This window comes from Bos indicus, chromosome 15 (assembly GCF_029378745.1).
Source record: "Bos indicus isolate NIAB-ARS_2022 breed Sahiwal x Tharparkar chromosome 15, NIAB-ARS_B.indTharparkar_mat_pri_1.0, whole genome shotgun sequence".
NCBI classification, from domain to species: Eukaryota; Metazoa; Chordata; class Mammalia; order Artiodactyla; family Bovidae; genus Bos; species Bos indicus.
The window spans coordinates 34,434,319-34,462,303 of NC_091774.1; the positions used below are offsets into that span (position 1 = coordinate 34,434,319).

The following is a 27,985-nucleotide window of genomic DNA, read 5'->3' on the forward strand; positions in this document are numbered from 1 at the left end:
GGCTTCCCCGGTGGCCCAGTGGTAAAGAATCCACCTGCCAGTGCAGGAGACGTGGGTTCTATCCCTGGGTTGGGAAGATCCCCTGGAGGAGGAAATGGCAACCCACTCCAGTATTCTTGCCTGGGAAGTCCCATGGACAGATGGGCCTAGTGGGCTACAGTCCATGGGGTCGCAGAGTCAGACATGACTAAGTGACTGAGCACACACATACACACATCTCTACTTTGGTTCTTACATGTAAGACTTACTGGAAAGGCAGATGGGCTGGGCTGGGAGGGAGGGTACATGTTAACTTCTTTGCTATAGGAGCTGGGCTCTTTAGACTCAATCTTGACAGAGGACTCCTCAGTGAGGTGGATCAGTTCTAGGGCCAGTCTCTTAGGGTGGAACCTGGGTCTAGAGAGTGAACTTTCTAGATTCCATGACCTGGGGACATATAGATGTTTTGTGACCCAGTCCATGCAAGTGGAAGCAGAATTGACCCAACCCCCAGAAATGTAAAGGGAGTACCCTCAATTCCCTGGGACACCCTTCATGCTCACCTTCCTCTGATTTTATTCTGTGCATGGAATGGGGCTCTGATATGGAGGGGGTCACTCAAGATATAGAGACCACCCCCCTTTTCCTGACTGGTCCCGTTGTGCCCTGTGTCTCTTAGGTCCTGTTGTCTGTCCTTCCCCCATATGTCATGTCTGCTGTCTTCAGCTTATTCCACAGAGCTGTCCTCTCTTCTCAGCTTGTCATTTTGGAAGCAGCCTCTAGGAACCTTACTGACCCCCCTCTGACTGTGTCCGGGCTTCCTGTGCCCCGACCTGTACCCCAAGTGATTGAAAGAAAGCACCTTTCTCGGTAGAGGAGATCCGGCCCCAAGAGTCTCCCAGTTTCCCCGCCTCAACCCTGTATCCTTAGGTGGCCCTGGCGATTCCGGACTGAATTCCTCGGGTTCTCCCCCACCACCACCCCGCCCCGCTCCCCCTCCTAGGGGGAGTAAAGACTAGTGAGAGCTGCCTGGCCAATCGTCGCTTTGAGAAAGTTTGGGCCGTGATCCTGTTTCATTAGGCTGATTGGAGCAGCCGGGACTCGAAGGTAGAGTCCCTCCCCAGGGATCCCGGGTACTGTTACACTAGCTGTCGCCGCCCGTGCACGCCCCTTCTGGACAGACGTGACCCCCGCCCCCTTGCCCGCTCCTCGCCCCCTGCTCCTCCTCTTTTGTTTTTATCCAGCGTCTGCTTCCTCTCTCTCTCTCTCTCTCTCTCCCCGTCTTCCTCCTTCCTCTACCCCTTCCTCCCGCTCTCTGCCTCCCTGCAGCGCCAAGCCGGCTCCCCAGCCTAGTCTGCCGAACGCAAACCACTGAGAGTTTGCCGAGCCTCCCCCGGGGGCGCGGGCCGCCCAGTCCCACTCCGGCACGGTCGCCAGCCGGCGAGGGAACGCCGCCGAAGGAAAACAAGCGGGCGCGCGAGGGGAGCCCCGGAGAGGGCGGCTGGGCGGCGGCGGGCCGCCGAGTTCGAATCCGGGCGGCCGCGCCGCCAGCCCCCGCGCCCCCTCCGCCCGCGCGGCGCTCCGGGGGACGAGCTGGCTCCGCTCGCGGCTCGAGCGGCGAGCGTTTCCTAACGTGAGAGGCCGGGCGCCGCGGGCGAGGGCCGGGGAGCCGGGCCGGCGGGCGGCGAGGCGCCGGGGCAGCGCGGAAGCAGCGGGTCCCATGCCGGCGGCCAACATGATGGAGAATCTGCAGCCGCCCGCCCTGCAGGTGCCCGAGCCGCGGGGCGCCCCCGAGGGCAGCCCGGTCTGGTCCAGCTCGTCGACCCCCACGCTTCGCCGCCGGCGCTTCAAAATGCGCCGCACCAAGAACGTGCAGGAGCCGAGCCTAGAGGCCGGGCTGAGCGGGGACCTGCCCGGCGTCTTGGCGCCCGGCAAGGAGTTCCTGCAGCTGCCATCCATCGAGATCACGCCCTCCAGCGACGAGGACACCCCGTGGTCCAATTGCTCCACGCCCAGCGCTTCCCCGCGCCGCAAACGCTTCCTCCTGCGCAAGTGGCTGCGGGTGAGGGAGCGGAAGGAGTGCAGCGAAAGCAGGTACGTGCCGTCCCGTCCCCGCCTTCTTCCCCTTTCCTTCTCCAGCCTCCCCAGAGCCGCCGGGGCGGGGGGAAGGGGGGGAGGCGTTCCCAGGGCACCCGGGAAACTAAGCAGAGGATTGCAGGAGCCCTTCTCCCGAGTGGACGGCTTGCCCACGTGTCACCCATCTTCCCAGCCCGGGTGGGGCCCGGTGACTTTACAGTACACGTGTACACGGGGCTTCACGCTGCGTTCCAACCCATCGGATCCTCACAGCAACACGAACAGTAAAAACCTTAGCAGCTAGTGTTTACTGAACCCTTAGCAAACTCGGGTCAGTAGGATGCGCACTTCACCGTCTATCTCCACATTTAATCCCCACAGAACCTCTTTGAGGTAGGTACTCTCAGTACCACTGATGGAGATCGTAGAAGGCAAGAGAAATTAAGTGGTTCCTCCACTCAAACTTCAGTTTGTAAGCTCCATTTAATGTTGATTATTTTATTTTTGGCCACCCCAGGTTGTCTTTCCTGGCCCCCCACGTGTAGAGGAGGTGTATTCACATTGAGTGAGTCAGCTTTCCTACCACAGAGAATCTTTAGACAGCTAGGCAGGGTCCACATCTTTGTAGATTGTGCCAGCTATTTTTTGCCTGGGTAGATGTGGCTTTTGAGTAGTTGGGAAGTTCGCTTTCCCTAGGCAGAGAATTTGTATAAGAGACAGGTAGGGCAGCTCCACACAGCCTTGGAGGAAGAAGGGAGTTAGGTTTAAGCCAAGCCAGTTGCCTGGTGGAGGGACGGGGCTGTCCTTACTGGCTCATTGATATCTTGTACCCTACTCATTTACTCTCAGACTCTAAGGCCCTGTATCTTAACAATGGTCTGTGCCTTTGTGTGAGGCAGCTGAGCAGTTGGCCACCTTTTCCTGGACACCTGCTCCCAGTCTGTTCAATTCCATTCATTTCAGTTCAACAAGTATTAATTGAATGCTCTTATGAGTCGTCTGATATTAGCTGATGGTGCTGTGGCCAGGAGGCAGGAGGTAGGGGGGGCTGGGTAGATGTGGGGATGTGGTAGTTAAGAAGGAGGATGGGAGGTGACTGGGATAAGAAATTAAGGCATGTGAGTTTCGCTGGTACTGAGGAGATGGAATCTTTAGAAGTCACCACTGTGTGTCACGTGGTGGAGGCTCCCCAGGTGGTGCAGTGGTAAAGCATCCGCCGGAGACGCAGGAGAGAAGGGTTCAATTCATGCGTCAGGAGGAGCCCCTGGAGGGGGCAATGGCAACCCATTCCAGTATTCTTGCCTAAAAAATCCCTTGGACAGAGGAGCCTGGTAGACCACTGTCTCTGGGGTCTCAAATAGTCAGATGTGACTTAGCAACAGAGCACACACACATGCCACGTGGTACTGACTGTACAGCAAAGAGAGGAGGAAGACTCCTGGAAGGCAGAGGCTCAAACCAGGACACGTACAGACAGGTAGTAGAAAACAGCAGAAAGAGTATGATATCGGGGACATGAGATCAGGAAAGGGGAACAGTACCTACGAACATAAGAACAGGATGAGGTGTGTCTTTGAGAGGATGCTAAGAAATTGGGCTGGGTTATATGGATGATGAGTGTTCTCAGCCTGCCAGGCTCTCTTTCTCTCTCTCTCCCTCTTTTTTTTTTTTTTTGGTTGTAATGACTGGATGTGGTTATCTCTGCAGGCGAAGATGTAAAGCTTTGTTCTGGGGCTTTTCGGGAACCTGAGGATAACAGTTCTTTCTGTACTTGTCCATCATCCTGCCGCCTTTCCGCCTTTCCCAGAGAGTGGAGGGAAATGGGACAAACTTGGTGGGAGCTAATTTTTAAATTTTTTCTTTTTAAAAAGATTAAGGCTGTACTTTAAAGAATTGTAATTTTATTTATTTATTTTTGGCTCTGCTGGATCTTCATTGCTGTATGGGCTTTTCTCTAGTTGCAGCGAGCGGGGGCCTACTCTCTAGCTCTGGTGTGCGGGCTTCTCATTGCAGAGCACAGGCTCTAGGGCCTGTAGACTTTAGTAGTTGCGGCTCCCGGGCTCCAGAGCACAGGCTAAGTAGTTGTGGCACGTGGGCTTAGTTGCTCCACGGCATTTGGGACCTTCCCAGATCAGGGATCAAACCAGTGCCTCCTACATTTGCAGGCAGATTCTCTGTCGCTGAGCCACCAGGGAAGCCTGATGGGAGCTAATCTTGAACTAAAATAGTTCATCCCGGTTTGTCAGCTTCACCTCAAATGTGAGAGACCCTAAAAGAGGCCCTGTTTTGACCCTGAGATTCTGCCATGTGTACTAAGGACAGTCTTACATTGGTAGTCAGGGTGGGGATAGGGTGGATTTGGTTATTTTAGGAAAATGTAGTGTCTCGGTTTTGAGATGTTGCTCTTGGTTTTGAGTTCTCTGAAGGTGCAGTACAGGGAATTTCCTGGCAGTCCAGCGAGTTCACTGTAGAGAGCAGTTTGATCCCTGGTGAGGGAACTAAGATCCTCTAAGCCCCGAGGCACAGCCTGCCCCCGCCCTCCAAAAAAAAAAAACGGTTCAGTGGAATCTTCATTTTTGTTGGAGCAGGGAACAAACTTGTATTTATTTATTTTAAAAAGTATTCATATTTCTTCATTTATTTGGGTGCAGCAGGTCTTGGCTTCAGCATGCGGGATCCTCGATCTTTGCTGTGAGATGCAGGGTCCTTAGTTGCAGCATCCCAGCTCTTGCTGTGTCGCAAGATCCAGTTCTGGGATCCAGTTCCCCGACCAGGGTTCGAACCCCGGACCCCTGCATTTGGAGCGTGGAGTCTTAGCCACTGGACCACCAGGGAAGTCCCAGGGAATATACTTTTAAATCAGGAAGGGTTTTCACCTTCTGGGAATAGTTTAAAAACTGGCAGTAGTTTTCTGTGGTGACTTGTTGGGTTAGAAGAATGTTGGTATATATGCAGAAAAAGGCAATCTCTGGATTCAAACCTAGATTTGTCAGACTCCAGTCTCTACTCTTAACTGCTGTGGAACTGCCTCCTGTTGGAATCTGTCTCGATTGTGGCTAAAACAAAAGCCCATTCGTTTTATGCCTTGAAAGTAGAAGGTTTCTGGGAAAGAAAAGAAGCAGTCAAGTGAATGAGTGACTGTAGATGGCCAGGATGGTTCCCTGAGAAGGAACTGGCGTTTAGAGGCAATAGGGCCCAAAGAGCATTGGATCTCATACCAGGAAAAAGTGAAGTGTTCGTCGCTCAGCCGTGTCTGACTCTTTGTGACCCCGTGGACTGTAGCCTGTCAGACTCCTCTGTCCTTGGGGTTCTCCAAGCAAGAATACTGAAGTGGGATGCCTTTCGCTTCTCCAGGGAATCTTCCCAACCCAGCTCAAGGCCACGTCTCCCACATTGCAGGCAGATTCTTTACCATCTGAGCCACCAGGGAAGCCCCATGTCAGGAGACCTGGGTTTAAATTTAAGTTCTGTCCTTTGTTAGCTGGGGAACCTTGCACAACTCCTTTCATCTTTTCTACCTGTGGATTAATGGCCGGTCTCAAGAGTGATATGTGTGGACATGTTTTGTAAACGTCCCTTTGCTGTGCAAGGGGGAAGGAGTATTGTCCTCTTCCTGTGAGTGGCTCACATGGAGGGGATGTATGCTGGAGAGTACAGGTTACATACCCGCATGTCCTGGAGCAGCAACCTGGGGCTCCTCACATGTTACAGGATTTGGAGATGCTGATGGGGAAGTGACCCAGCTCTGGCTCGGATAAGGGGACGAGCACAGCATGCCCTGTAGGGCATCTTTCCTCTTCGTGATCCTCACCCCAGGTCTACCTCTCCACACCAAGGAAAAGACCTTTGCAGGCCTTCGATGCCATTCTATCCCATGTGGTAGAGAGCACGGGGCTGAGAGGGCCTCGACTTGTGGATTTTTTTTTTTTTTTTGGCTACACTGGGTCTTTGTTGTGGCACCTGGACTTCTCTAGTTGCAGCACGCAGGCTCCAGAGCGCGTGGGCTTAGTTCCCTTGCAGTATGCCGGATCTTCATTCCCCGACCAGGGGTTGAACTCACGTTCCCTGCTTTGGAAGGCAGATTCTTAACCACTGGACCACCAGGGAAGTCGCAGCTTGTGGGTTTTAACTGCACAAAGATAAAAATATAATCAGGAGACCTCTTTCTTCTCCTTTGGGAAGATAGAAGTAGAGAAAATGATGAAGTTAGCAAGGACCTTGGAGTACTCCGAGTCTAATTTTTTCTGGCTCATCTTTGTATTTTCACTGTCTAGCACTGTACTTGGCCTTTTGTTATGATCAATAGATGTTCATTGATGAATAAATTAATAACGGGTGAATGAATGATTACTTTTACTCTACTCTTTATAATGAAAGTGTCCTTATTCATGAGTCAGGGAAAATAACCTGCAGGAGATGAGTCCAGAACTGAGTTTTTTGCTGTATGATGGTTTTATTGAGACATAATCTTCCCAGGTATCCTAGTGGTGAAGAACCTGCCTGCCAATGCAAGAGACATAAGAGACTCTGGTTTGATCCCTGGGTGGAGAAGATCCCCTGGAGGAGGGCATGGCAATGCACTCCAGTGTTCTTGCCTGGAGAATCCCATAGACAGAGGAGCCGGGGGGCTATAGTCCATGTGGTTGCAGAGTCAGACACAACTGAAGTGGCTTGGCACACACATAATCTACATGCCATACAATTCAGTCACCTTTAAAGTACACAATTCAGTGTATATTTTAGTATATTTACAAATATGTGCAGTCATCACCCCAACTTTAGAACATTTTCATGACCTTGAAAAGAAACCCATACCCTTTATATATCACCTTCAATCCCCAGTCCTCCATCCTCTCCCCTCCAGACTAGGCAATCACAAGTCTTTTCTATGCGGAGCTGAGTTTTGAATGGGAACCAGATGCCTCTTAGTGAAGACAATTTGGATGTGTTGGCTTGAAGATGGGGATGGTCTTGATGAGGGATGTGGGAAAATGAGGGTAGTGATGTGATGGGCTGACAGACTATGATGTGTGCTGAAGAGTTTGAATTTCCATTAATGAGTCAGTCAACAAAGATGTATTGAGATCCTATGGACAGTGTGCTTTGTCTGCAGAGAGGATTCAACTCAATGGGGAGCCATTGTAGCTTCTGGAACCTGGGAGAGACATGCGCAGAGTGGTATGGGAGGCAGTGAATTCTTGCTGTTCTATGTGAACCAAGTGTGAGGTGGAGGCTGGAGCCTTGCACAACTCTTCCAGCAGTTACTATTACAGCTGGGGATTGTCATCTTGGCCACTGTTTGACATAAGGTAGCACAGTTTTTTGCTGGCCATGTTGCCCTCTGAGCTCTGTGAATAATGAAGTCTGAAGTTGATGGGGAAGGCTCTTAGAACTAGTACCCGCATGTCTCCCCAGATCCCTTGGCCATAACTGGTTTTGGTGATTGTTTAAAACCCAAATTGAGAGATTTCCCTGGTGGCGAAGTGGATAAGAATCCACCTGCCAAAGAAGGGGACACAGGTTCGATCCCTGGTCCGGGGAGGTCCCACATGCCCCAGAACAACTTAGCCCATGCAGCACAACTACTGAGCCTGCGCTGAAGAGCCCAGGGACCACAATAAACAGTAACCCCCGCTCGCGGCAACTAGAGAAAGCCCAAGAGCAGCAAAGACCCAGCACAGTTAATAAATAAATTAAATTTAAAAAACCCCAAAAACCCAAATTGAGCACCAGAGTCCCTCTCACCTGCTGGAATACAGCAAGAGGTCAGAATTGGACAGAGATACAGCCTTTCTGACAGCATCCTGATGTCATTCTGTGGAGGAGGGTGGGAGAGTGCCAAGGAGCGGGTGAGTAGGTGTGGCTGGCTGACTTCGGGCTATCTTTCTGGGGGACACAGAGCATTTCTGTGTCTCCCCAGGACATCCTCCTTAGCACTACCTCTTGCACCGCTTTCCCTCGGCATTTCTGTCTCCTCTTCTCTGTGATGTAGCGACCCTGCCATGTCTTCTGCCCGGCTGTACGTCTGATCTCAGCTGGTACCTCTCACTGACTCTGCAGGCCTGGTGGGCCTGGTTATCTGTCTGCTGCCAGCCTAGCTGACATGCGTGTTTGCAGGTAATGACTACCCATCACTGGGTGTATTTATTAATGTATCTGTTTTAAAACATTCATTTATTTATTTGGCTCCGTCGGGTCTTTGGCGTGTGACTCTGTTGCACCTGGGCCCCCTGCATTGGGAGCGTGGAGTCCTCGCCATTGGACCACCTGGGAAGTCCCTCCTTGGCTTATTTATCTTGAGTCTTCATCCCCTTCCCCTGACCTTAGGAGGGAGTCTTGCTTCCAGTTTTAGCTCAGTTTCCAGGGAGCAATCTGATGAGTGCATCCAGATGCCATACCCATCACTTTGGTGAGGACCCCGCCATATGGGAGAAGCACAGAGAGTGTGAGAAGGAGAGAATTCATGTCTTTCTTCACACAGAGCATCAAAGAGGAGACCTGTGATTTGTCAGCAGATAAAGTAATTGGTGCTGGATAAGGTTAAACTAAACCTCACCCAGACCCTTAATTCCTTGAGGGCGGGACTGTATCTTACTCTCTGCTAAGAGCCTTAAGTATGCATTTAATCCTCCCTACAAAGCCCCAGGTGGGTTTTTACAGCCAAGGAACCTGAAGTTCAGAGATGCATTTGCTCTGGTCACACAGAAGCAGGGGTGAGATCTGAGTCATGTTCTTCTAATTCCAGAGACCCGCGCTCTTGGCAGCTCCACAGCACCATCTCCCCAGGGCCTGGGAATGGTTGGCCCTTGCATATTTGAGATTCCATCCATGTGGAGGGGGTCTTCCCTGGTGGCTCAATGGTAAAGAATCCACCTGCAAAGCAGGAGATGCAGGAGACATGTGTTCTATCCCTGAGTCGGAAATACCCCTGGAGGAGAGCATGGCAACCCACTCCAGTATTCCTGCCTAGAGAATCCCGTGGACAGAGGAGCCTGGAGGGCTATAGCCCTAGGGTCGCAAGGAGTCGACAGGACTGAAGCGACTTAGCACACACACATGCACGCACGTCACGTGGAGGGGGAGGTGGGAAGGAGGTCTGAAGGATGGATAGGATGCTGAGACGTGTGTAGGGGCCAGGGGTCGGAGGTCAGCATGGGGATGTGTGAGGGTGGTGCTACCTCCATGGAGGGTGGAACTGCTCCGTGAGAAACAGCCGGCCTTGGGCTGTAGATGTGGTTTCCGGATTCAGACAATTTGCGGAAACTGAGAAGGTAGATCTAAGCCACTGAGAAGGTAGATCTAAGCCCTGTGGGCTGATTCACACTGGCCAGTTTCCTTCATAGCAGTTGATATCTTGACAGTTTCCATGGTGGTTATACACTGAGCGGGTGCCAGTTCCATATAAGGGGAGAGACTGGGATTTCCGTGGGGTAGATTAACAGGTGATAATTCTGCCTGGCTTGGTTAGTCTCTCCCAGCAACACCAGTTGCTATGCTGGTCACTGATCATTGCTTTTAGGGTAACTCTGGAGTTTTCCTTAAGGCACTAGAAGGGCAGAGCTGCCAGTGGGGAATTTCCTTCCTGACTCCAGTGAGTGAGCCACTGGCCCCTGAAGCAGGTGTTCAGATACAGAGCCAAGCTGGTCCGAGAGCTGGGGAGTGATTGCAGGCTTGCTGTATGTACCAGAGCTTTGTGATGTCTGCAGGCTTTTCCTGGAGCCTGTGGCCTCTTGGGGTGCTTCCCTCTGAAGCCCAGATTGGTGTGGTGACTTGCCAAGGGACAGTTGGTACCTCGTGTGAAGAGAGATGCTTTTCAGCATGGGAGGAGCTTAATGAACCCTTGTCCTGTGACTTGGGAGCCTGAGGAACCTTTTTTCTCTTAGAGGAGATAGTGAGGGTTCTCCGGGATGAAGGACACAGGGTAGAAAATGGAATGTGGAAGGAAGGCAGGATGGGAGAGGCTTCAAGCTGATGCACAGAGGCCACTTGGACACAGGGTGGGTAGCTGCATGCCGCTTCCTGGAAGAAGTCCTGGTGGCTCAGTGGTGAAGAATCTGCCTGCCCTTCCAGGAGACATGGGTTCGATCCCCGGTCCAGGAAGATCCCACATGCCTCGGAGCATCTAAGCCTGGGCGCCACAATTCTTGAGCCTGTGCTCTGGAGCCCATGAGCAGCACCTGCTGAAGCCCGAGTGCCCCAGAGCTCCTGCCCTGCAACTAAAGAAGCCACCGAGATGAGAAGCCCACGCACGGCAAGCCCCTGCTTGTCGCAAAAAGAAAAGCCCATGCAGCAACTAAGACCTATCACGGCCAAAAATAGATAAATATTTTTTAAAAAAAGAAAGTCCCGGTGTCAAGTATTCTCCCCTGTTTTCAGACCCTGTGTCCGGATTTTCAGTTCCGATAATCTGATCAAAGTCATCGCCAGGAAGATGCGGCTGTGCTTTCACTCTGACCAGTGGTAAAGAGGAGAGGGAGGTGGAAACCCGTGGCTTTTTCATTTGAGGCCCTGATACATCTTTTGGGTCAGATGGTTGTGAAGCGCTTTCTTCTGCGTCCTTTGCACTTACTCTAACTGGCTCTAATCAGGTTTTCCACCCTGATTTTGTAGATGAGATAAAGAAATCTGGTGATTAGACACATCTCAGCGGCAAATCTGGGTTACAGCCTGGAACTCAGGCCTCTGACTTTAACCTCTAATGTTTGGGCTACTTTCTATCTGTCACATCTCTGGAACTTCTTCCAGCCTGGTGCCTCCTTCCTCCATGGTCTGACCACAGAGATTTTTTGCTCTTTCTGTTTTTGGTTCACAAGTTTAGTCAGGAAATGAGGGGGCTGAGCAAGGGGACTGAAAAAAATAATCCACAACCTACTTGTTTTTTCCCTTTTCTTTGCCACTATGCAGAAATAATTTGCCTTGGGGCCCCATTTGGGCAGGGTTGAGTGTGTTAACCCTTTATTGTTTGTTCCAGGAACTCAGGAAATACAGAAAGACAATGGACAGTTAGTTTAGTGATACATTTTTGAATCTAAGAGTCTTACAGCTTGTTGTCTTAAAAGGAATTTTTACATTCTTAAAGTCAATGAGGAACTTTCCTGGTGGCCCAGTGGTTAAGACTTCATGCTCCCAATGTATGGAGGAACTGATATCCCACATGCCACATGGTTTGACCAAAAGATTGAAAGAAAAAGTCAGTGATTACTGTGTGTAGTCATATAGCTAGTTAATATCAAACTTTTGGATAGTAGGGAAAAGGAAGAGAGCTCATCATTTTATTAATACTGTGCTAAACCAACCAGTAGTAGTATGCTTGGAATATTATTTCCCAGTATTTTTTTCTCATTCATAGTTTCTTTCTTTCTTTTTTTTTTTTTTTAATTTTATTTATTTTATCCTTGACTGTGCTGGGTCCTTGTTGTGGCACGTGGGCTCTTCACTGTGGCTCGTGTGCTCAGCTGCCCCAAGGCATGTGGGATCTTAGTTCCCCAACCAGGGATCAAACCCACATCTCCTGCATAGGAAGGCAGATTCCCAACCACTGGAGCACCAGGGAAGTTCTCAGAGTTTCTTTTTAACTGAGAGGCTTTTCACCAACTCTTCTGTATCTTGTACTGGTGGAAGGTTAAGGGAGGACATAAACCCATAGGTCAAGGACAAATAAGTCTGTGAAATAAGGAAAAAGAAGAATTTCTGAAGCATTGTTTCTGGAGGAGTCATCAGGATGAGATATTTCTCTGAAGTGGGGGGATGTGAGCCCTCTCATCAAAAAGATACTGTTTAACCTCGTCCTCCTGTTCTGCATGACCCAAGCTTGGTGTGAGTGCCAGTCTGACCCCTCCGAGCAGTCTGCCTTGGTCCAGTAACCATTTGTTTCCCGGCTGGGTCATTATATTCTGGAGCGCTTCCTGACCTTTCTGTTGATTCTCAAGATTTTTGGATGGAATGGCAGTAATAAAGGTTACTCTGAACAGGGTGGAGCTTCTCCAGAGAACAGTTTGCCCTTAGCTTGGGTGATACCATGCCTTTTCCCTGTGTCTACAATGAAGCACGTCTTCCTGACATGTGCAGATCCCATTAGAAAAAAAAAAAAAAGATAGTCCCAGGAAGGAGGATTGTACTACCTCTCCTCTCTTGGTCACTTCTTTCTGTGTTTTCAAGCCCAAGATCTAACTGAAATCCTCCATGGTATAATTCAAACACGTTCTCTTATTTTGTCCTCAGCGAAGGTGAGAAGACTATCTGGTCAGTGTCCTTTGAGAATATTCTTTCAGAGACTTATTATTAACAACTCGGGCTGTTGCTTCCAGATTCTAAGAGAAGTCCTCACTGGTTCTCCGGTGGGGACTCTGGGACCCTGCAGGTGCAGTGGGGGGACTGGTGGCCACACGTGTTAAAAAGCAGAGCCAGAATCAGACAGAACAAGGCAGGAAGTGGCCCGCCCATTCAGAAAGTTCTCAGGAACACTGGACAGTTCTCCGAAGTGCCTTCTCCATGCCTGGACTGCTCCCCAAAATGTCTCTGTTTGTCGACACCAGACAGTTCAGGCTGAAAATGTAGATAATTCAGGAGAAGTAATTCTCAAGTTCAACAAACACTTTTGGACACTTGCAGAGAATCAGCTGCTGTCCTGTATACTTGGGGCACAGAGATGGAGACAAGTGGCCCTTCCTTGAGGAGTTCATAGCCTTTGGGGGAGACCAATGTGCAAAAAATAATTTCAGTAGCATATGGAATTCTGACTAAAACATAAAAAGTAGGTCTGAGGAAAAGATTTGCTCGGAGGGAGAAGGGAGGAGGGTCCTGGGACCTAGGTTTCACTCCTGCTTAGACTTTTCTCGGACTCAGCTGCCACCTGTTAGTACCTGCAGCTCTGGTTCTCCTTCGCTGTCAGAGAATCTAGTCTTCATGGTGGGTGAGGCTTGTTCAGTCATTTATCTCTTTTTTAAAAATATTTATTTACTTATATCACCCCACTCCAGTACTCTTGCCTGGAAAATACTATGGGCGGAGGAGCCTGGTAGGCTGCAGTCCATGGGGTCGCTAGGAGTTGGACACGACTGAGAGACTTCACTTTCACTTTTCACTTTCCTGCATTGGAGAATCCCAGGGACAGGGGAGCCTGGTGGGCTGCCGTCTCTGGGGTCACAGAGAGTCGTACACGACTGAAGTGACTTAGCATTTACTTATATGGTTGCATCAGATCTTAGCTGTAACAGTTGGAATCTTTGTTGAATCATGCAGGATATTTTGTTGTAGTGCACAGGCTCAGTAGTTGCGGCGCATAGACTCCAGAGTTCATGGGCTCAGTAGTTGCCTTGTGGCATGTGGGATCTTAGTTTCCTGACTGGGGATTGAACCCTTATCCTCTGCATTGCAGAGTGGGTTCTTAACCACTGGACCACCAGGGAAATCTCCAGTCATTTCAACTTTGAGCAGACTGGGAAGGTCCAAGGCCAGGAGGCTGGTCAGTGGCAGAGATAGCTCTAGAAGAGATCTGCAACCTTACTGTGTGATCCCCCGACTCCATGTCCCAAGGAGCTCATCTTTGCCCAGGATGGAGCCATATCTTCATCAGTGAACCCAGGAAGCTCCGGCAGGCCTTGTCTGTTGTTAGGGACAGGATGACGGTTTGTCCTAGACGAATGCCCTCGCTCACATCAGTCCAAGGGATTGTCTGAGGCACCATGGGAGTGGAGGCTCTGCTTTAATTTTTATTTTTTTTTTTACTACGTGAGCCTAGACAGGTTACTCAGGCTCTCTGGGCCTCAGTGTCTTTTCTTGTTTGTAATATGGAGTTGTGAGACAGAATTAAGTACAGGTGTCTGAAGAATCATGCTGTTTTTGTCATTAGTTAATAACTGATTTCTTTGGTGGTCTATGAGGCTTCTGAGTCTGCTCCTCTGGTTAGGGTAAGCTGAAATAGCAGTTTGTTGTTTCTTTGATGAGATGTCACTTTTCTGATCTATTAATAGGCACTGAAAATGAGTTTATGATTTTATAACTTGTGTCTGCTCTTGGCTGTCTCGTCTCTTTGTTGTTGGTCTGCTTAAGGCTTTGAATCTAGGTTTATTTCTCCTTCTCTATCTCCCCTCACTCTCCCACCTCTCTCCTCCTCCAAAATCTACATATTATCCTTGGGCTATTTTATTCACTCTTTTGAATTTAGTCATTCCCTCATGATGAGTAGTCTCACATACACATCTCAGACCTCATTTCTTTCCTGAGCTTTAGGCTCAGCCCTTCAGCTGGCTGATGGACATGTTCATTGGAATGTTCTTCAAAGCAGTTCGTAACTTAACTCTTCATCTTTCCCTCCAAACCAGTTCCCCTCTGTTCCTTGTGGTGGGGGTTCGTACCCTTCAGTTTCACCAGGTTTCCTTCCCTGGAAGAAAGTCTGTCTTCTCACCTCTCCCACTGTTACAGCTCCCTGGGCCACCACCGTCTCTCACATATATTTTTCAGGCATCTGCAGCCACAGTGGTCCTCATGGCTTCACTTCTGCTCCCCTTCCTGCTTCCTTCATTGCCACTCCCAGTCCTCGGCCTCCAGCCAGAGTAACCATTCAGTGCCACAGATGAGATCTTCCTTTTATTTCCTGTTTATTTATTAATTAATTTTTTTGGCTGCATCAGCTCTTGGTTGTGTCACATGGGATCTTTTGTTGAGGTGTATGAACTTCCTGGTTGTAGTGCACAGGCTGAGTTGCTTCAGGGCATGTGGGATCTTAGTTCCCTGACCAGGGATCGAACCCTTGTCCCTTGTGTGGCCGGGCAGATTCTTAACCACTGGACCACCAGGGAAGTCCCAGGGATGCTTCCTTTTATTTCCAGGTCTTCACAGACATCGTTCTTCCACACAGAATTCCTCCTTTGTAACACTGACTTACTTGGCCATCTTGCCCTTCATCTCCTTTGTATCTTAGCTCAGTTACCCTCTCCTCTGGCAAGTATTTCCTCACTGGGGTATTTATTACAAATCTGTATTCTTAAGTTGTGACTGTTTGGTCTCATTGTATCTTTCACTGAATCAGAAGCTATGAAGGTTGAGTTAATTTTGTTCAGTGCTTGTTTTATTCAGTACCTGCTGGACTCTTTGCATGGATCCTAGTAGGAGCCCAGTAAACATATACTTATAGAGTGAATAGTCAAATGGATGAAGAGCTGTAAGGAAATTTGATTTTCATGAAATTCTATTGGAAATCGTGTTATAAAGCAAAAAGTCCTCTTGAAGTTGAATAATTATGCCATTTATGTAAATCTGGATTGCTGCATGTTGTTGGTCTGTTTTAAGCCTGTTGATTTCTTTCATGGTTTTTCCTTTGTGCTGTGTCTTCCCTCAGACTGTGAGTGCTCACAGACCAGATACGGCTGCTGTTGTAAGGGTGGTCTCTATTCCAGGAGACAAACTTGGGCATCATGAGGTGGAGAGTGGTTGACCTCTCCCAAAACAAGACTCCAGAGTGCAAGGGCACTTTGGGAACAATGTTTTGGCTTATGGTCAACCTTATGGCTTATGGGGCCCAGGTAGTGACTAGCCTTTTCCCACTGAGGACCTGTGGCAGCTTTGAAGGCTATTTTTATTTTTGGATCTGTGATTGCCATGATAATACTCCTTTTCCTAGTTTTCTCTGAGTCTTCTAATTCTAGGTCGGGGCAACGGTTGTTCTACTTGCAGGAGAGAAGGATTTTGTGATAGATGCACCCTTCCTTCTACCCCTTTTCCCCCCTACTTAGTCCAATCAGTGTTTATTGAACACATAGGACATGCCAAGTACTGTTCTAGACACCAGAAACAATAGAGAACAAAACAGTTTCTGCCCTAGCAGAATATGCATCCTAGGGAGGGGAGAGAGAGACGATAAACATGTGTTTGTTAACAACATTGATCCCTATTTATTATTGTTATTTAATTAATTTATTTATTTTTGGCTGTGCTGAGTTGTCATTGCTGCCTCCAGGTTTTCTCTAGCTGCGGCAAGCAGAGTCCACTCGCTAGTTGCACGGGCTTATTTCGGTGGCTTCTCTTGCTGCAGAGCACAGGCTCTTGGGTGCGCGGGATTCAGTAGTTGCAACACGTGGGCTCAGTGGTTGCCACTTGAGAGGGGTCTAGAGCGTGGGCTCAGTAGTTGTGGTGCATGGGCTCAGTTGCTCCTCGTTAAGTGAAATCCTTCCAGACCAGGGATCAAACCAATGATGCCTGCATTGGCAGGCGGATTCTTAACCACTGGACCACCCTGGAAGAATCCGTGTGTTTTCTAAAACTGGAAAATCAGGAGCTGTGAAAGGAGCGTCTTCTACCCCACTCTGGAGAGAGAGATGATGGGGTTGAGCTGGGGCCCGACTCCCCTCCCCATGATAGTGCAACTTCATTCAGTTCTAGAATGCAGATGCACCTGCTGCTCTGACCTCTCCCAAGACCTCGGGAGACACGCTATGAAGCTGGGCCTCTCTCTGCAGCTGTCAGGTGCCAGAGCAGTTGTTCTCTGGGTGTTTTGCTTCTTTCCTCCTCTTAGTGTTAATGGAAGCCAAGAGCCAAAGGGCTGCCAATACACATGGCCCTTCTTTTTTATTTTTTTATATCACAACATTGTTTATTATGTGAATTTTTTACAATACAAACAAAAAAATACAGAATTGCAATATATGAATACAGCTAAATGCAGAATGATGACTTTTTTTCCTTTTCAAGAGGCCATAATTCCCATTTCTAGTAAAAGACTGCACATAGGTAGAAATAGGTTGGTTGTTAGCTTCACAATTTTGCTTAGAAATGATCTATATATGCATTTTCCCCCCTGCTACTTACCATAAAGAGTAAAAAGGGAATTAAAGGAAAGTTTCCTTGTTGGTTCCTATCATATGAAAGATGCTATATTCTATTTTTTAGCAGGGCCAATGTAACACATGGCCCTTCATTATGCCAAGTCCTGACAGCCTTGAAGGCAGGTCAGGAATGCCATTGATTGGGGCACTCCAGAGTGTGGAGCCTTGAACTGGGAGCTGGGGAGGAGGGTGGTGCAGAGGAAAGAAGGGGTGCTGATGCCTGCTGTTGGGAGATTCCGGTCAGAGCGGCAGACAGTGGTGCCCACTTGGACATGAAGAAACACAGTGCTTATCATAGTGATGTAATCATCTCTTAATCTGGGGGCGCATTTGATCCTTTTCAGTGTGATTTACAAGGCCCTGGGCTCTGGAAGGTGGCACAGGATATAATTATTCTTTGTATTTGCTGCACCTGCCATGGTGCCTGGCACACACCGAGCCTTTCAGTAATATGCTTCTGGCATGACAACCTAGCACTTCATTTGTCCCCACATCCTATGGGGTAGATGTAACAAGTATGCCCACTTGGAAGGGAATTGAAACTCTGAAACATGCTTACATCCATGCAGTTGAGTAATGATGGAAACCTGACTCAGAAGGGTTGTGTCCCGGCACCTTTAATTCAGGCCTTTTCCGTCTTGTACAAACATAAGTGCATCTGGCACTGTACCCAGGCTGATGTTCACGTGCTGACAGCGTGGGTCAGCAGACACAACTGAGCGACTCTCACACACACACACACACACACACACACACACACACACACACATTCGGCCTTCTTTAGGCTGGCACAGTGAGAAGAGTCCAAATTCTACAAAAATCTGACAGCTTGGCTGCAGTGTACCTGCCACTGAGCTCTGACTGGCCTCTGTGCTTTGAAGAGTTCAGTCTAGTATATTTATTATTCATCCCCTCATTTGTTCAACTGCAGGTTTTAATTGGGCGTCTATTAGGCAGTCAATGCCAATCATAGAAATAAATGTAAAATTTAAAAATGTGACTGGTGTCTCCACAGAGGGGACAGCAGTAGCTGTTCCCTTGTTAGTCCTGGTTATTGGCCAGCCCTTGCTGTGAAGGACATCCTCTCTGTGGACAGTCTTCCTGAGGAAGTGGGGTTGGATGGACGTTTTATTTTAGGAGAGGAGAAGCAGTTTCCTCTCAGCGAAGGACCTAGCTCATTCATCTCAGAGTAGGCGAAGGTGGCCTGTGTTTTGTTGGCTGGAGAACTCTGGCTGTGGACATGGGGTAACCAGTGGTTTTTCTGCTCCTCCCTCTTTATACTGGACATGGAACCACTGATGCTTTGGTTTCTACAGCAGACGGTGGGCACAGAAAACTAAAAATTCTGTTTCTCACAAGCATCATTGATGCAGTGATTCAGAACTTAGGCATTTGGGGCTTAATTAACTATGCATTTTTCTCCCTTGTAGCCACAGAGAATCTGGAGTCCTAGAGCCTCTACCTCCCATTTTCCGCTAGATTAAGGCCCCTATGGGTGACAGGTGCTGTTAAGTCACTTTTACTTCTTAATCAGCTCAGTTGTGTCCTTAGTATTTCTTACTAAGAAATAGTTGGCACAATGCAGGAAACTGCAAACCTCACTCCTCCAGGTTAAGTGGATCAGTACTGGGGGATGAATGAACTACTGAGCCTTTAAAAATAAATGAATGTTTAATAGATATAAACATTACATATGGTGGCTCAGTGGTAAAAAAAAACAAACCCACCTGCCAATGTAGGAAACAAGGGTTCAATCTTGGGGTTGGGAAGATCCCCTGGAGAAGGAAATGGCAACCTGCTCTAGGATTCTTGCCTGGGAAAATCCCATGGAGAAAGGAGCCTGGTGGGCTGCAGTCCATGGGGACTCAAAAGAGCTGGACATGACTGAACAGCTCAATATATACATATTCATATGATTTTGCATATAATTTTAAATTATACATATTATATAGTAGTAGTGTTAGTTGCTCAGTCAAGTCTTTGCAACCCCACGGACCACAGCCTGCCAGGCCCCTCTGTCCATGGGACTCTCCAGGCAAGAATGCTGGAGTGAGTTGCCATTTCTCCAGAAGATCTTCCTGACCAGGGATCGAACCTGAGTCTCCTACATTGCAGGCAGATTCTTTACCATCTGAGCTACAGGGAAGTCCCTGTATATACATATAATTTTAAACCCTGGGTGTTCCCTAGGGCAGGGGTCCCCAACCGGTCCATGGCCTGTTTGGAACCAGGCTGCATAGCAGGAGGTGAGCAGTGGGTGAGCAAGTGAAGCTTCATCTGTATTTACAGCCTCTCCTCATCACTTACATTACACCTGAGGGCATTAGATTCTCATAGGGGTGCAAACCAAAATGAGGTTACAGAGTAGACTGGACATCAGCAATACACTTTGGGTGTTACTCTCTCCCATCACCCCTAGATGGACCGTCTAGTTGCAGGAAATAAACAAGCTCAGGGCTCCCACTGATTTTCATTATGGTGAGTTATATAAAAAGGGTGGTGGTGCTGAGAAGACTCTTGAGAGTCCCTTGGACTGCAAGGAGATCAAATTATTCAATCATAAAGGAAATCAACCCTGAATATTCATTGGAAGAACTGATGCTGAAACTGAAGCTCCAATATTCTGGCTACCTGATGCAAAGAGCCGACTCATAAGAAGAGACCCTGATGCTGGGAAAGATTGAAGGTGGGAGAAGGGGGTGACAGAGGATGAGATGGTTGGATAGCATCTCTGACTCAATAGACATGAGTTTGTGAAAACTCCAGGAGATAGTGAAGGACAGGGAAGCCTGGCATGCTTCAGTCCATGGGGTGATAAAGAGTCAGACACTTAGTGACTGAACGACAAATTTCGCAATATAATAATGACAGAAGTCAAATGCACCGTGAATGTAATGTACTTGAATCATCCTGAAACCACAACCCTCCCCCGTTCTTGGAAAAATCATCTTCCACGAAACCGGTCTCTGGTGCCAAGAAAGTTGGGGACCGCTGCCCTAGAACAAGTGAGGTCCTCATTGGCTGTGGGATGGTGACTCAGCTTTAACCAGCAAAACAAAAAAAAATTTAATTTGCCTATTGAATACTATCTTTGCCTTGATGTCAGCATTCAAGTTAGTTCCATCTACCTCAGAGAGACTTAGAGACTTGGCCTGGCCTGTTCTGAGTGAGGGCAGGTAAGCCCACCTGCAGCTGAGTGATGGCGCATCTGGAGTCACAGGTGGCCACTGATTGTGAATTAGAGAGTGATGGGGCAGCTGAGGAAGAGCATGTGTCATTTCTTTGCAAAACACTGTCGCTAACTTCCCAGGCCTACACTGTTCCTCTCAGTGTCTACACAAATGGCTTTCCATGGATCCCCTTTGACTTTTATCCCAGTAGTAATTTGCAGCCTGCTTCCATGGGGTAAAATTCAGCCCACAGCAAGTTGTCTTCCCTTAGATTGCTCTGTGTCATGAGTTTCCCCCTCTATAAATAGAGGATCTTGGTAATACCCACCTTGTAGGTGGGTTTGAGGATGAACTAGGAAAGGTAAAAAGCATCTCTCTGTGCACAGTGCATGGTCACTTTCTGATTATTTTCTCTTTATCTCCCTCCCCTTTCATTTCCAGGGAAAGAGGTGTTTTCCAATTGGTGTCCTTTGGGGCCAACTTTATCTGATATGAAGGACAGGCCCTGGGACTTGTGGTTGTTTGTCATTGCGGCATCTTTGCTGAGTCACTTGGGGTTGGTGGACCTGAAAAAAAAATAGTGAGTGGTCCAGAAGGTGATTAGGGCTGTTGTGTGATCAGTTCAGGCAGCCTGTCCTGTGTCCGTACTTCCCAGTACACTTCTGAAACCCGATCCCCTTTCTCATAGGAGAGGGAGGGGACCGAGGAGCCAGCCCCGAAGGTGTTGTGTGTGTTTTTCCCAGCACTGAATTTCCTGTGATGTGGCTTCGTGAACCTATGATTTCAGCTTAATCAGTGCTGCCATAAGGCTCGGCTGGAGGACTCTAGATGATGGAGGGCAGGATTGTCTTCTGAGTTAGAGATGAGTGACAGTCTTTGATATGAAGGATAATAAGGAGAGAAGATGCTTTTGGTGCTAGGGAGACGATGCAGAGAGAAAACTCTTAGCAAAATGAGAAGAACTTGTAAGAAGGAGACAAGGTAAGATTTAAAGACAGTTTTTAAAAGAAATTTGGAGGGAGTGGGAGGTACAGTATACATGGGATAAGATAGGCGCAAGGATGGATTGTACAACATGGGGAATGCAGCCAATATTTTGTAATAATTGTAAATGGAAGGTAACCTTTAAAAATTATATAAAAAGTAAAAAAATTAAATTAAAAAAGATATGAGGCGTGTGTGAGATTAGAATTGGTTTTGCGTGTACCCTGTGGTGCTTGCGCCGTCTTTCATGAGACTTATTTATGGAACTTTGTATTTTGAGAAACACTTGTTATATCTGAATGTTTTATGAGCACTTAATCTTATATTAGTAGGAATATTGACATCTGTTTTGTCCTCATCAGCAACAATGGTAAATATTGTTTGACTATGTACCGTGTAAGAGAGCTGTTTAATATTTAGGAAAGTAGGAAAGCAAACGTTTAAGTCTGATCTGGTAAATTTTGTCACTTAATAGTGATGTGACCTGGACGTATTTTTTTCTTTTTTGAGACTTCGCACCACTCAGCTTTATTATCTTCATAATATTTTCACTTTTTAAATTGTCTCATTTTTAAAAATTTGTCTCTTTGTTGATGATCTGTATCCCATCTCAGCATCCCTGCTGCTGAACCGTTAGAATCTAAGGTGTTTAGGAGCAGGGTTATGTCTCTGGTTAGGACTGAACTGGTCCTAAGAAAACACTCAACAAGGGCACACAGAGCCCACATTTTATGGAACGAACAGCAGTTAGTAAGTTAGTCCTCATTATGAGTGAGAACACTGAAGGGTGAAGAAAAAAAGTAAAATACCTCCTCTTCACCCCAGGAGTTTATATTCTCAGACTTGAAGGGCAGCTGTGGGCAGAACTCGGCTCTTAGGCCAACTGGAGTGTTATTTTTTGCAATGCTATTAGATAGCTCTGTGGCTTTATACACATCTCTTAACTTCTTTGGCCTTTGGTTTCCTGTTCTGAAGGGGAAAGGAGGTGGGAAGATCATCTTTTTGGCCTCTTCTTGCTGTAAGGATTGGTCCATAGTTTTATTAGTAAAGTTATAGACGATGATAAAATGATAAGCTGGAGACAGAGTGACAGTGAAAGGAAGCAGGGCTTAATGGAAGTCCGCAGAAGTGAGTCAGGATGACAGGTTTCTCTCTTTGCCGGTGAATTGCCACTCCAGGTGTCTGAGTGACTCTGGTCCTCGGCTCCCTGCTGTACAGCCCAGGCCGCCTTGCCCTCCTGGTTCAGTTCATGCAACACCCTTCTCTGTCACTCACTGAGCTTTCAAGTTGATTTTCCCTGCAGATTTCCTTCCTTACTTAAACCTTAGCCTCCTCTAGGGGATCTTCCCAACCCAGAGATTGAACCCACGTCTCCCACATTGCAGGCAGATTCTTCACTGTCTGAACCACCAGGGAAGCCCAAGAATATTGGAGTGGGTAGCCTATCCCTTCTCCAGGGGATCTTCCCTACCCAAGAACTGAACCGGGATCTCCTGCATTGCAGGCAGATTCTTCGCCGGCTGAGCTACTAGGGAAGCCCAACCTTAGCTTCATTGCACGTTTAAGGCCAGAAGGTGGTCGCCCAACATAGACAGCAAACCGAGGTTCAGAACGGTGATGCTCCTTGCTGTGTGTGCTGCCGACTCAGGGAGCCAGAGCTGGACCCAGACTTCTGAGACCAGTTCCGGAGCTATTGCTCCACTCTGTTTGCAGTGTCTTCCATATGTTTTTATTTTTGACAGGTGAGTGTTTCTTTACACACGACTCCAAGATGAGTGTATGTGGATGCTCTAGAGAACCCAGTCGGGTGCTCTGAAGTCTTTTTATAATCCACTTTAGCAGTCATCCTGCTCTCATCCTTGCTACAAGGATCACCGAAGATTTGCTACAGACTTACCTTACTTTCAGACTTCCCTGGTGGCTCAGGCAGTAAAGTGTCTATCTACAATGCAGGAGACCTGGGTTCGATCCCTGGGTTGGGAAGATCCCCTGGAGAAAGAAATGGCAACCCAATCCAGTACTCTTGCCTGGAAAATCTCATGGACGGAGGAGCCTGGTAGGCTGCAGTCCATGGGGTCGCTACGAACTGACTGGGAGACTTCACTTTCACTTCACTCTACCTTACCTTTGGGCTTCCCTGGTGGCTCAGCTGGTAAAGAATCTGCCTGCAATGCGGGAGACCTGGATTTGATCCCTCGGTTGGGAAGATTCCCCTGGAGAAGGGAAAGGCTACCCATTCTAGTATTCTGGCCTGGAGAATTCCATGGACTGTATAGTCCATGGGATTGCAGAGTTGGACATGACTGAGCAACTTGCACTTTGACTTTTTCACTTTACCTTACCTTTAGTTGATGAAGGTGGTAGATGTGAACTAGTCAGCAGGTATTCATTGCTTGCCTCACATTTGTTTTGCCCCGTGCTAAAGTGGTGGGAATGCCCAAGACGAAGCTGGAAGTGCCCCCAAGGTCTGGCAAGCAGAGGAAGCAAGGCCTCCTAGATTTTTCCCACGCCAGTTCCCATCACCTGCAGTCAGGCACCTCCTGCACCTCTCCCTGCTCATCGATTCTCTCCATCATCTCTTTAGCTTGAGCCTTCATCCCCTCTGCTTTTTTGAGGGGGCTTCCTTTTTTATTTTTATTTTTTTCTTTTTCTTTTGCTGAGCTATGCAGCATGTGGGATCTTACTTCCCCAACCAGGGATTGAACCCACATTCCTTGCATCGGAAGCATGGAGTCTTAACTGCTGTCCCTCCAAGAGGGCTTCTTTATAGGTCTCCCATGTAACCCTCTACTTTTCTTCTAATAAACAAATCACTGCCCTCTTCAGATTTCTTCAGTGCCTCTTTGTCACCTACAGCAACGGTTCCCAACATTTTAGGCACCAGGGACCCATGGGGGCTTCCCATGTAGCTCAAATGGTAAAGAATCCACCTGCAATTCAGGAGACCCAGGTTTGATCCCTGAGTCAGGAAGATCTCCTGGAGAAGGAAATGGCCATCCACTCTAGTATTCTTGCCTGGAGAATCCCATGAACTGAGGAGCTTGGCGGCTACAGTCCATGGGGGTCACAAAGAGTTGGACACGACTGAGCGACTAACACTTTCACTACCCAGGGACTGGTTTTGTGGAACACAGTTTTTCCACAGGTGGGGGTTAGAGAAGGATGATTTTGGAATGATTCAAGCACATTCCATTTATCATACATGTTATTTCTATGATTATTACATCAGCTCTTCCGCATATCTTTAGGCATTAGATCCTGGAGGTTGGGGACTCCTGACCTACAAGATGAAATTTCATCCTGTTTCTGGGACAGACAAGGCCCTTCATGATGCAGACCCCGCTTACTTGGTCATGTTCATCTCTGGTCATTCCCACCTCCTCCTCCATCTCCAGCAGTATGGAGCTCATGATAAAGTCAAGGTCCTTGACTGAGCTTGCCTCTGTTTCTTGCCCTGTGCCAACCTCTCCATTTGGAATATGGTCTGCTCATAAAATTTTACTTTCAAATGTCAGCTCAAATGCTTCCTTCTTTGGGAAGCGCTGTTTGTGTTCCCATGCCACCCAGCTGTTCTTTGTCTGGTTGTGGGTCCTGAACTTTGAACACACACTTCCTGCACCCTGCCCGCTTGCAACAGTTATTTCATTGTGTGTGATCTCAGTATCCGATGGACTGTCTGTTTCTCTGTTAGGTGGTAAATTCCTTAAGAATGGACGGTATCTTTTTCCTTTTTAATTTTGGTGTTCTCCCTCAAATGGAGCCTGACATATAGTAAGTGCCCCGGAAATGCCACTTTGAATGCCCAAGGTTATTTCACTAAGTACTGAAATGAAGCCAAGGGTACTTTTTACCCCAAGAAGGAATAGTGATTCCAGATGTTGTAGAAATGTCAGGAAGAATTGAGATAGGAAAAAAGGCCACGAGGCAGTCATTGGTGACCTTTGATAAGAGAACAGTTTGTATCAAGGGGTAGAATTGGAAGCTTGATTGTGGGGTGAAGTGAATAGAGAGGAAGTGAATACAACTGGTGGAGACCACCAGTTAGGAGAGGGGGATAATCAAAGGGAAAATGTGGTAACTTCAAGAAGTATGATGAAACCACAATGGTCTGACCCATTTGGGGTGAATATTGGCCCTCTTGGGGGCAACTGGATACCAACTTATCTGATGCAAATGAGACTCTCCCAGCTGAGTCAGGAATGGAGCCTGCCCATGCAGTATCACTCATTACCTTCTTACTAAAATTGCCTGGAGAAGAAACTGGATGTAAAACAGAGTCTGGAGCAGATGGCCTTTTAATTAATTGATTGATTGATTGATAGCTGTGCTGGGTCTTCATTGCTGTGCTCGGGCTTTCTCTAGTTGTGACTACTCTCTAGTTGCTGTGCGCGGGCTTCTCACTGTGGTTGCTTCTCTTGTTGCAGAGCTCAGGCTCTAGGCATTCGGGCTTAAGTACTTGTGGCGTGCTAGTTCAGCGGTTGTGGTGCAGGGGCTTAGTTATTCTGTGGCATGTGGGATCTTCCTGGACCAGGGATCAAACTTGTGTCCCTTCCATTGTCAGGTGGATTCTTAACCACTGAACCACCACAGAAGTCCCTAGGTGGCTTTTTTGCTTTAAAGGAGCCTAGCTAATGAAATAAGGAAAGCCCCCCCGACCCCCGACACACACTATTTATTGCTGAAATGTGGGTGACGAGCAGAAAAGACAGAAATGAATACGAGCATTTTGAGTGATAAAGTGTATAGGGTGTGTATGTACAGGTGGGATACTTTAAGGTGTCAGCTCTGCAGATGGGTGATTACAGAATGAAAGCGGAGCTTCTGGACTAGCCCTCTGGGCTTCTGTAACTTCTTCCCATCTCTGAGTCAGATCTCCTTAACTAGTGATGTGCATTGTTGGGGAAGGAAGAAAAATTTCCTATATCCTTCTAGGTTCTTCTGACTGGCCTAAGAATGAAACTGACATGAGACAGAATAATAGGAGAAAATTAGGGACTTCCTTGGTGGTCCACTGGTTAAGACTTAGTGCTTTCACTGTCATGGCCCAGGTTTGATCCCTGGTCAGGGAATTAGGATCCCACAAGCTGTGTGGCACAGCCAAAAGAAAAGGCTAAACCGGGAGAAAAATCAAACAAAAGTTTAATAGCATGTACATGTGGGAGAGATTCAGGAAAACAGTAATTTGCCACAGCGGCCCCAAGGCCTCTCCATAAACACCATCCTCATCTAAAGACAGAAGAGGATGCTGAGGGTGGGAGAGTCACAGGAAAGGCACGGTGAACAAGGGCGATGGTGGTGTAGATTTACGTTGCTATCTTCGCCACTAGTAAGAGTTTCTAGAGATTTGTTCTCCTCCTCTTCTAGGTGATGACAAAGACAGCTTTGTAGATGGAGAATTCTCTTACAGATGTCAGTGTCTCTTTCAAAAGGGCAACTTCTAGTTGGTTTTTAGAGTCCTTCCCAGGTCTGCTGTTTCTCAGAAAAGAACCAGCTTAAAATATTTATGTGACAGTGTGCATGCCTGCGTGCTAAGTTGCTTCAGTCGTGTCCAACTCTTTGTGACCCTGAGGACTGTAGCCCACCAGGCTCCTCTGTCCGTGGGATTCTCCAGGCAAGAATACTGGAGTGGGTTGCCGTTTCCTCCTCCAGGGGGTCTTCCCAACCCAGGGATTGAACCCATGTCTCCTGCAGCTCCTGCACTACAAGTGGATTCTTTACTGTTGAGCTACCGGGGAATCACCCTTAAAAGAGATGTATTTTAGGATGATGATTTCTGCTCCCATACAGTGTATAAGCATCTTAATGCTCTTAGCCCAGCAGAGTTACATAGAGGACTCAGCAGTCTTGTGAGCTTCTGGCATCGTCAATGCAATCGCCTGCCTAGCCCTGAGCTTAGAAAAGCATTTAAAGAAGTTTGTTCGGGGGTGCTGTGTTGGTCAGAAAGAATGTCATTGTGACTTATGGTTTCCAGGGAGAAGAATGGGGGGAACAGATAGTGAGGGAGTTTGAGATCAAACATGTTGTTGTTTAGTTACTAAGTCGTGTCTGACTCTTGGCAGCCGCATGGACTGGAGCCCGCTGGGCTCCTCGGTCCATTCAGTTCTCCAGGCAAGAATGCTGGTTGCCATTTGCTTCTCCAAGGGATCCTCCCAACCCAGGGATTGAAGCCTTAGCTTCTCCATTGGTAGGTAGATTCATTACCATTGCTCCACCTCTGCTATATTTAAAATAGATAACCAACAAGGACCTACAGTATAGCACATGGAGCTGTGTTCAATATGTGGCAGCCTAGATGGGAGGGGAGTTTGGGGAGAATGTATACGTGTATATGTGTGGCTGAGTCCCTTGCTGTCCACCTGAAACTATTACAACATTGTTAATTGGCTGCACTCCAGTACATAAAAAGTTAAAACCGAAAATTCCCAGGAAATACAAATGGAATCTGGATAATAAAGTCATAGGTGGGTTATATTTACAATGGAATTAGGACAGATGGGGATACTTGGTAACATAAAATGGTACACTTGTATTCTTGCAATAAATAAGATGAATAGATTAGAATTTGAATTAAAATACATTTTCTTCAAATACTGTCTTTTTAAAGTGAGATCATGTGAAAAATGCACATAGTGGACGCTCAGTACATGTTAGTTTCCCCTTCCTCTATGAAGCAAACTTGGTCTCATAAATAGTTATCATTAACTTTTCTGCTGCATTTCTCAGCACACATTAAGATCTTACGGTACTTTGTGTCCATACTTTTCAGCACAGTACCTGGTCCATCTAAAGTCTGCTTTCTCATCTTTTCCCTGTTTATGCGCTGCCATTTAAAGAGTTCTTTAAATAAATTTTGAGTGAATGAATTATCCACTTTGTAGATCATCAAAATCTATTTTATGCCTTTGTCTATATATGTGACTCCTAGAGCAGAAATAAAGAGGAGATGTGATGGGC

General features: G+C 47.6%; 1 protein-coding gene across 9 annotated transcripts in view; it reads left to right on the forward strand.

Moving 5' to 3' along the window:
• The window catches only part of GRAMD1B (GRAM domain containing 1B), a 213,020-nt gene that overhangs the window by 23,216 nt on the left and 161,819 nt on the right, over window positions 1-27,985 (forward strand). The window contains exons 1-2 of one of the 9 annotated variants that reach the window (XM_070803572.1): window positions 1,099-2,073; window positions 10,126-27,975. The exons of 1 other annotated variant lie outside the window; for it this stretch is intronic. In XM_070803572.1, coding sequence (XP_070659673.1) covers window positions 1,700-2,073; window positions 10,126-10,225 — 474 coding nt within the window. In that variant the 5' untranslated portion in view covers window positions 1,099-1,699 and the 3' untranslated portion in view covers window positions 10,226-27,975. Of the gene's footprint in view, window positions 1-1,098; window positions 2,074-10,125; window positions 27,976-27,985 lie in introns of those variants that run through there. 7 more of the 9 variants (XM_070803573.1, XM_070803571.1, XM_070803569.1 and 4 more) reach the window with 7 other exon arrangements.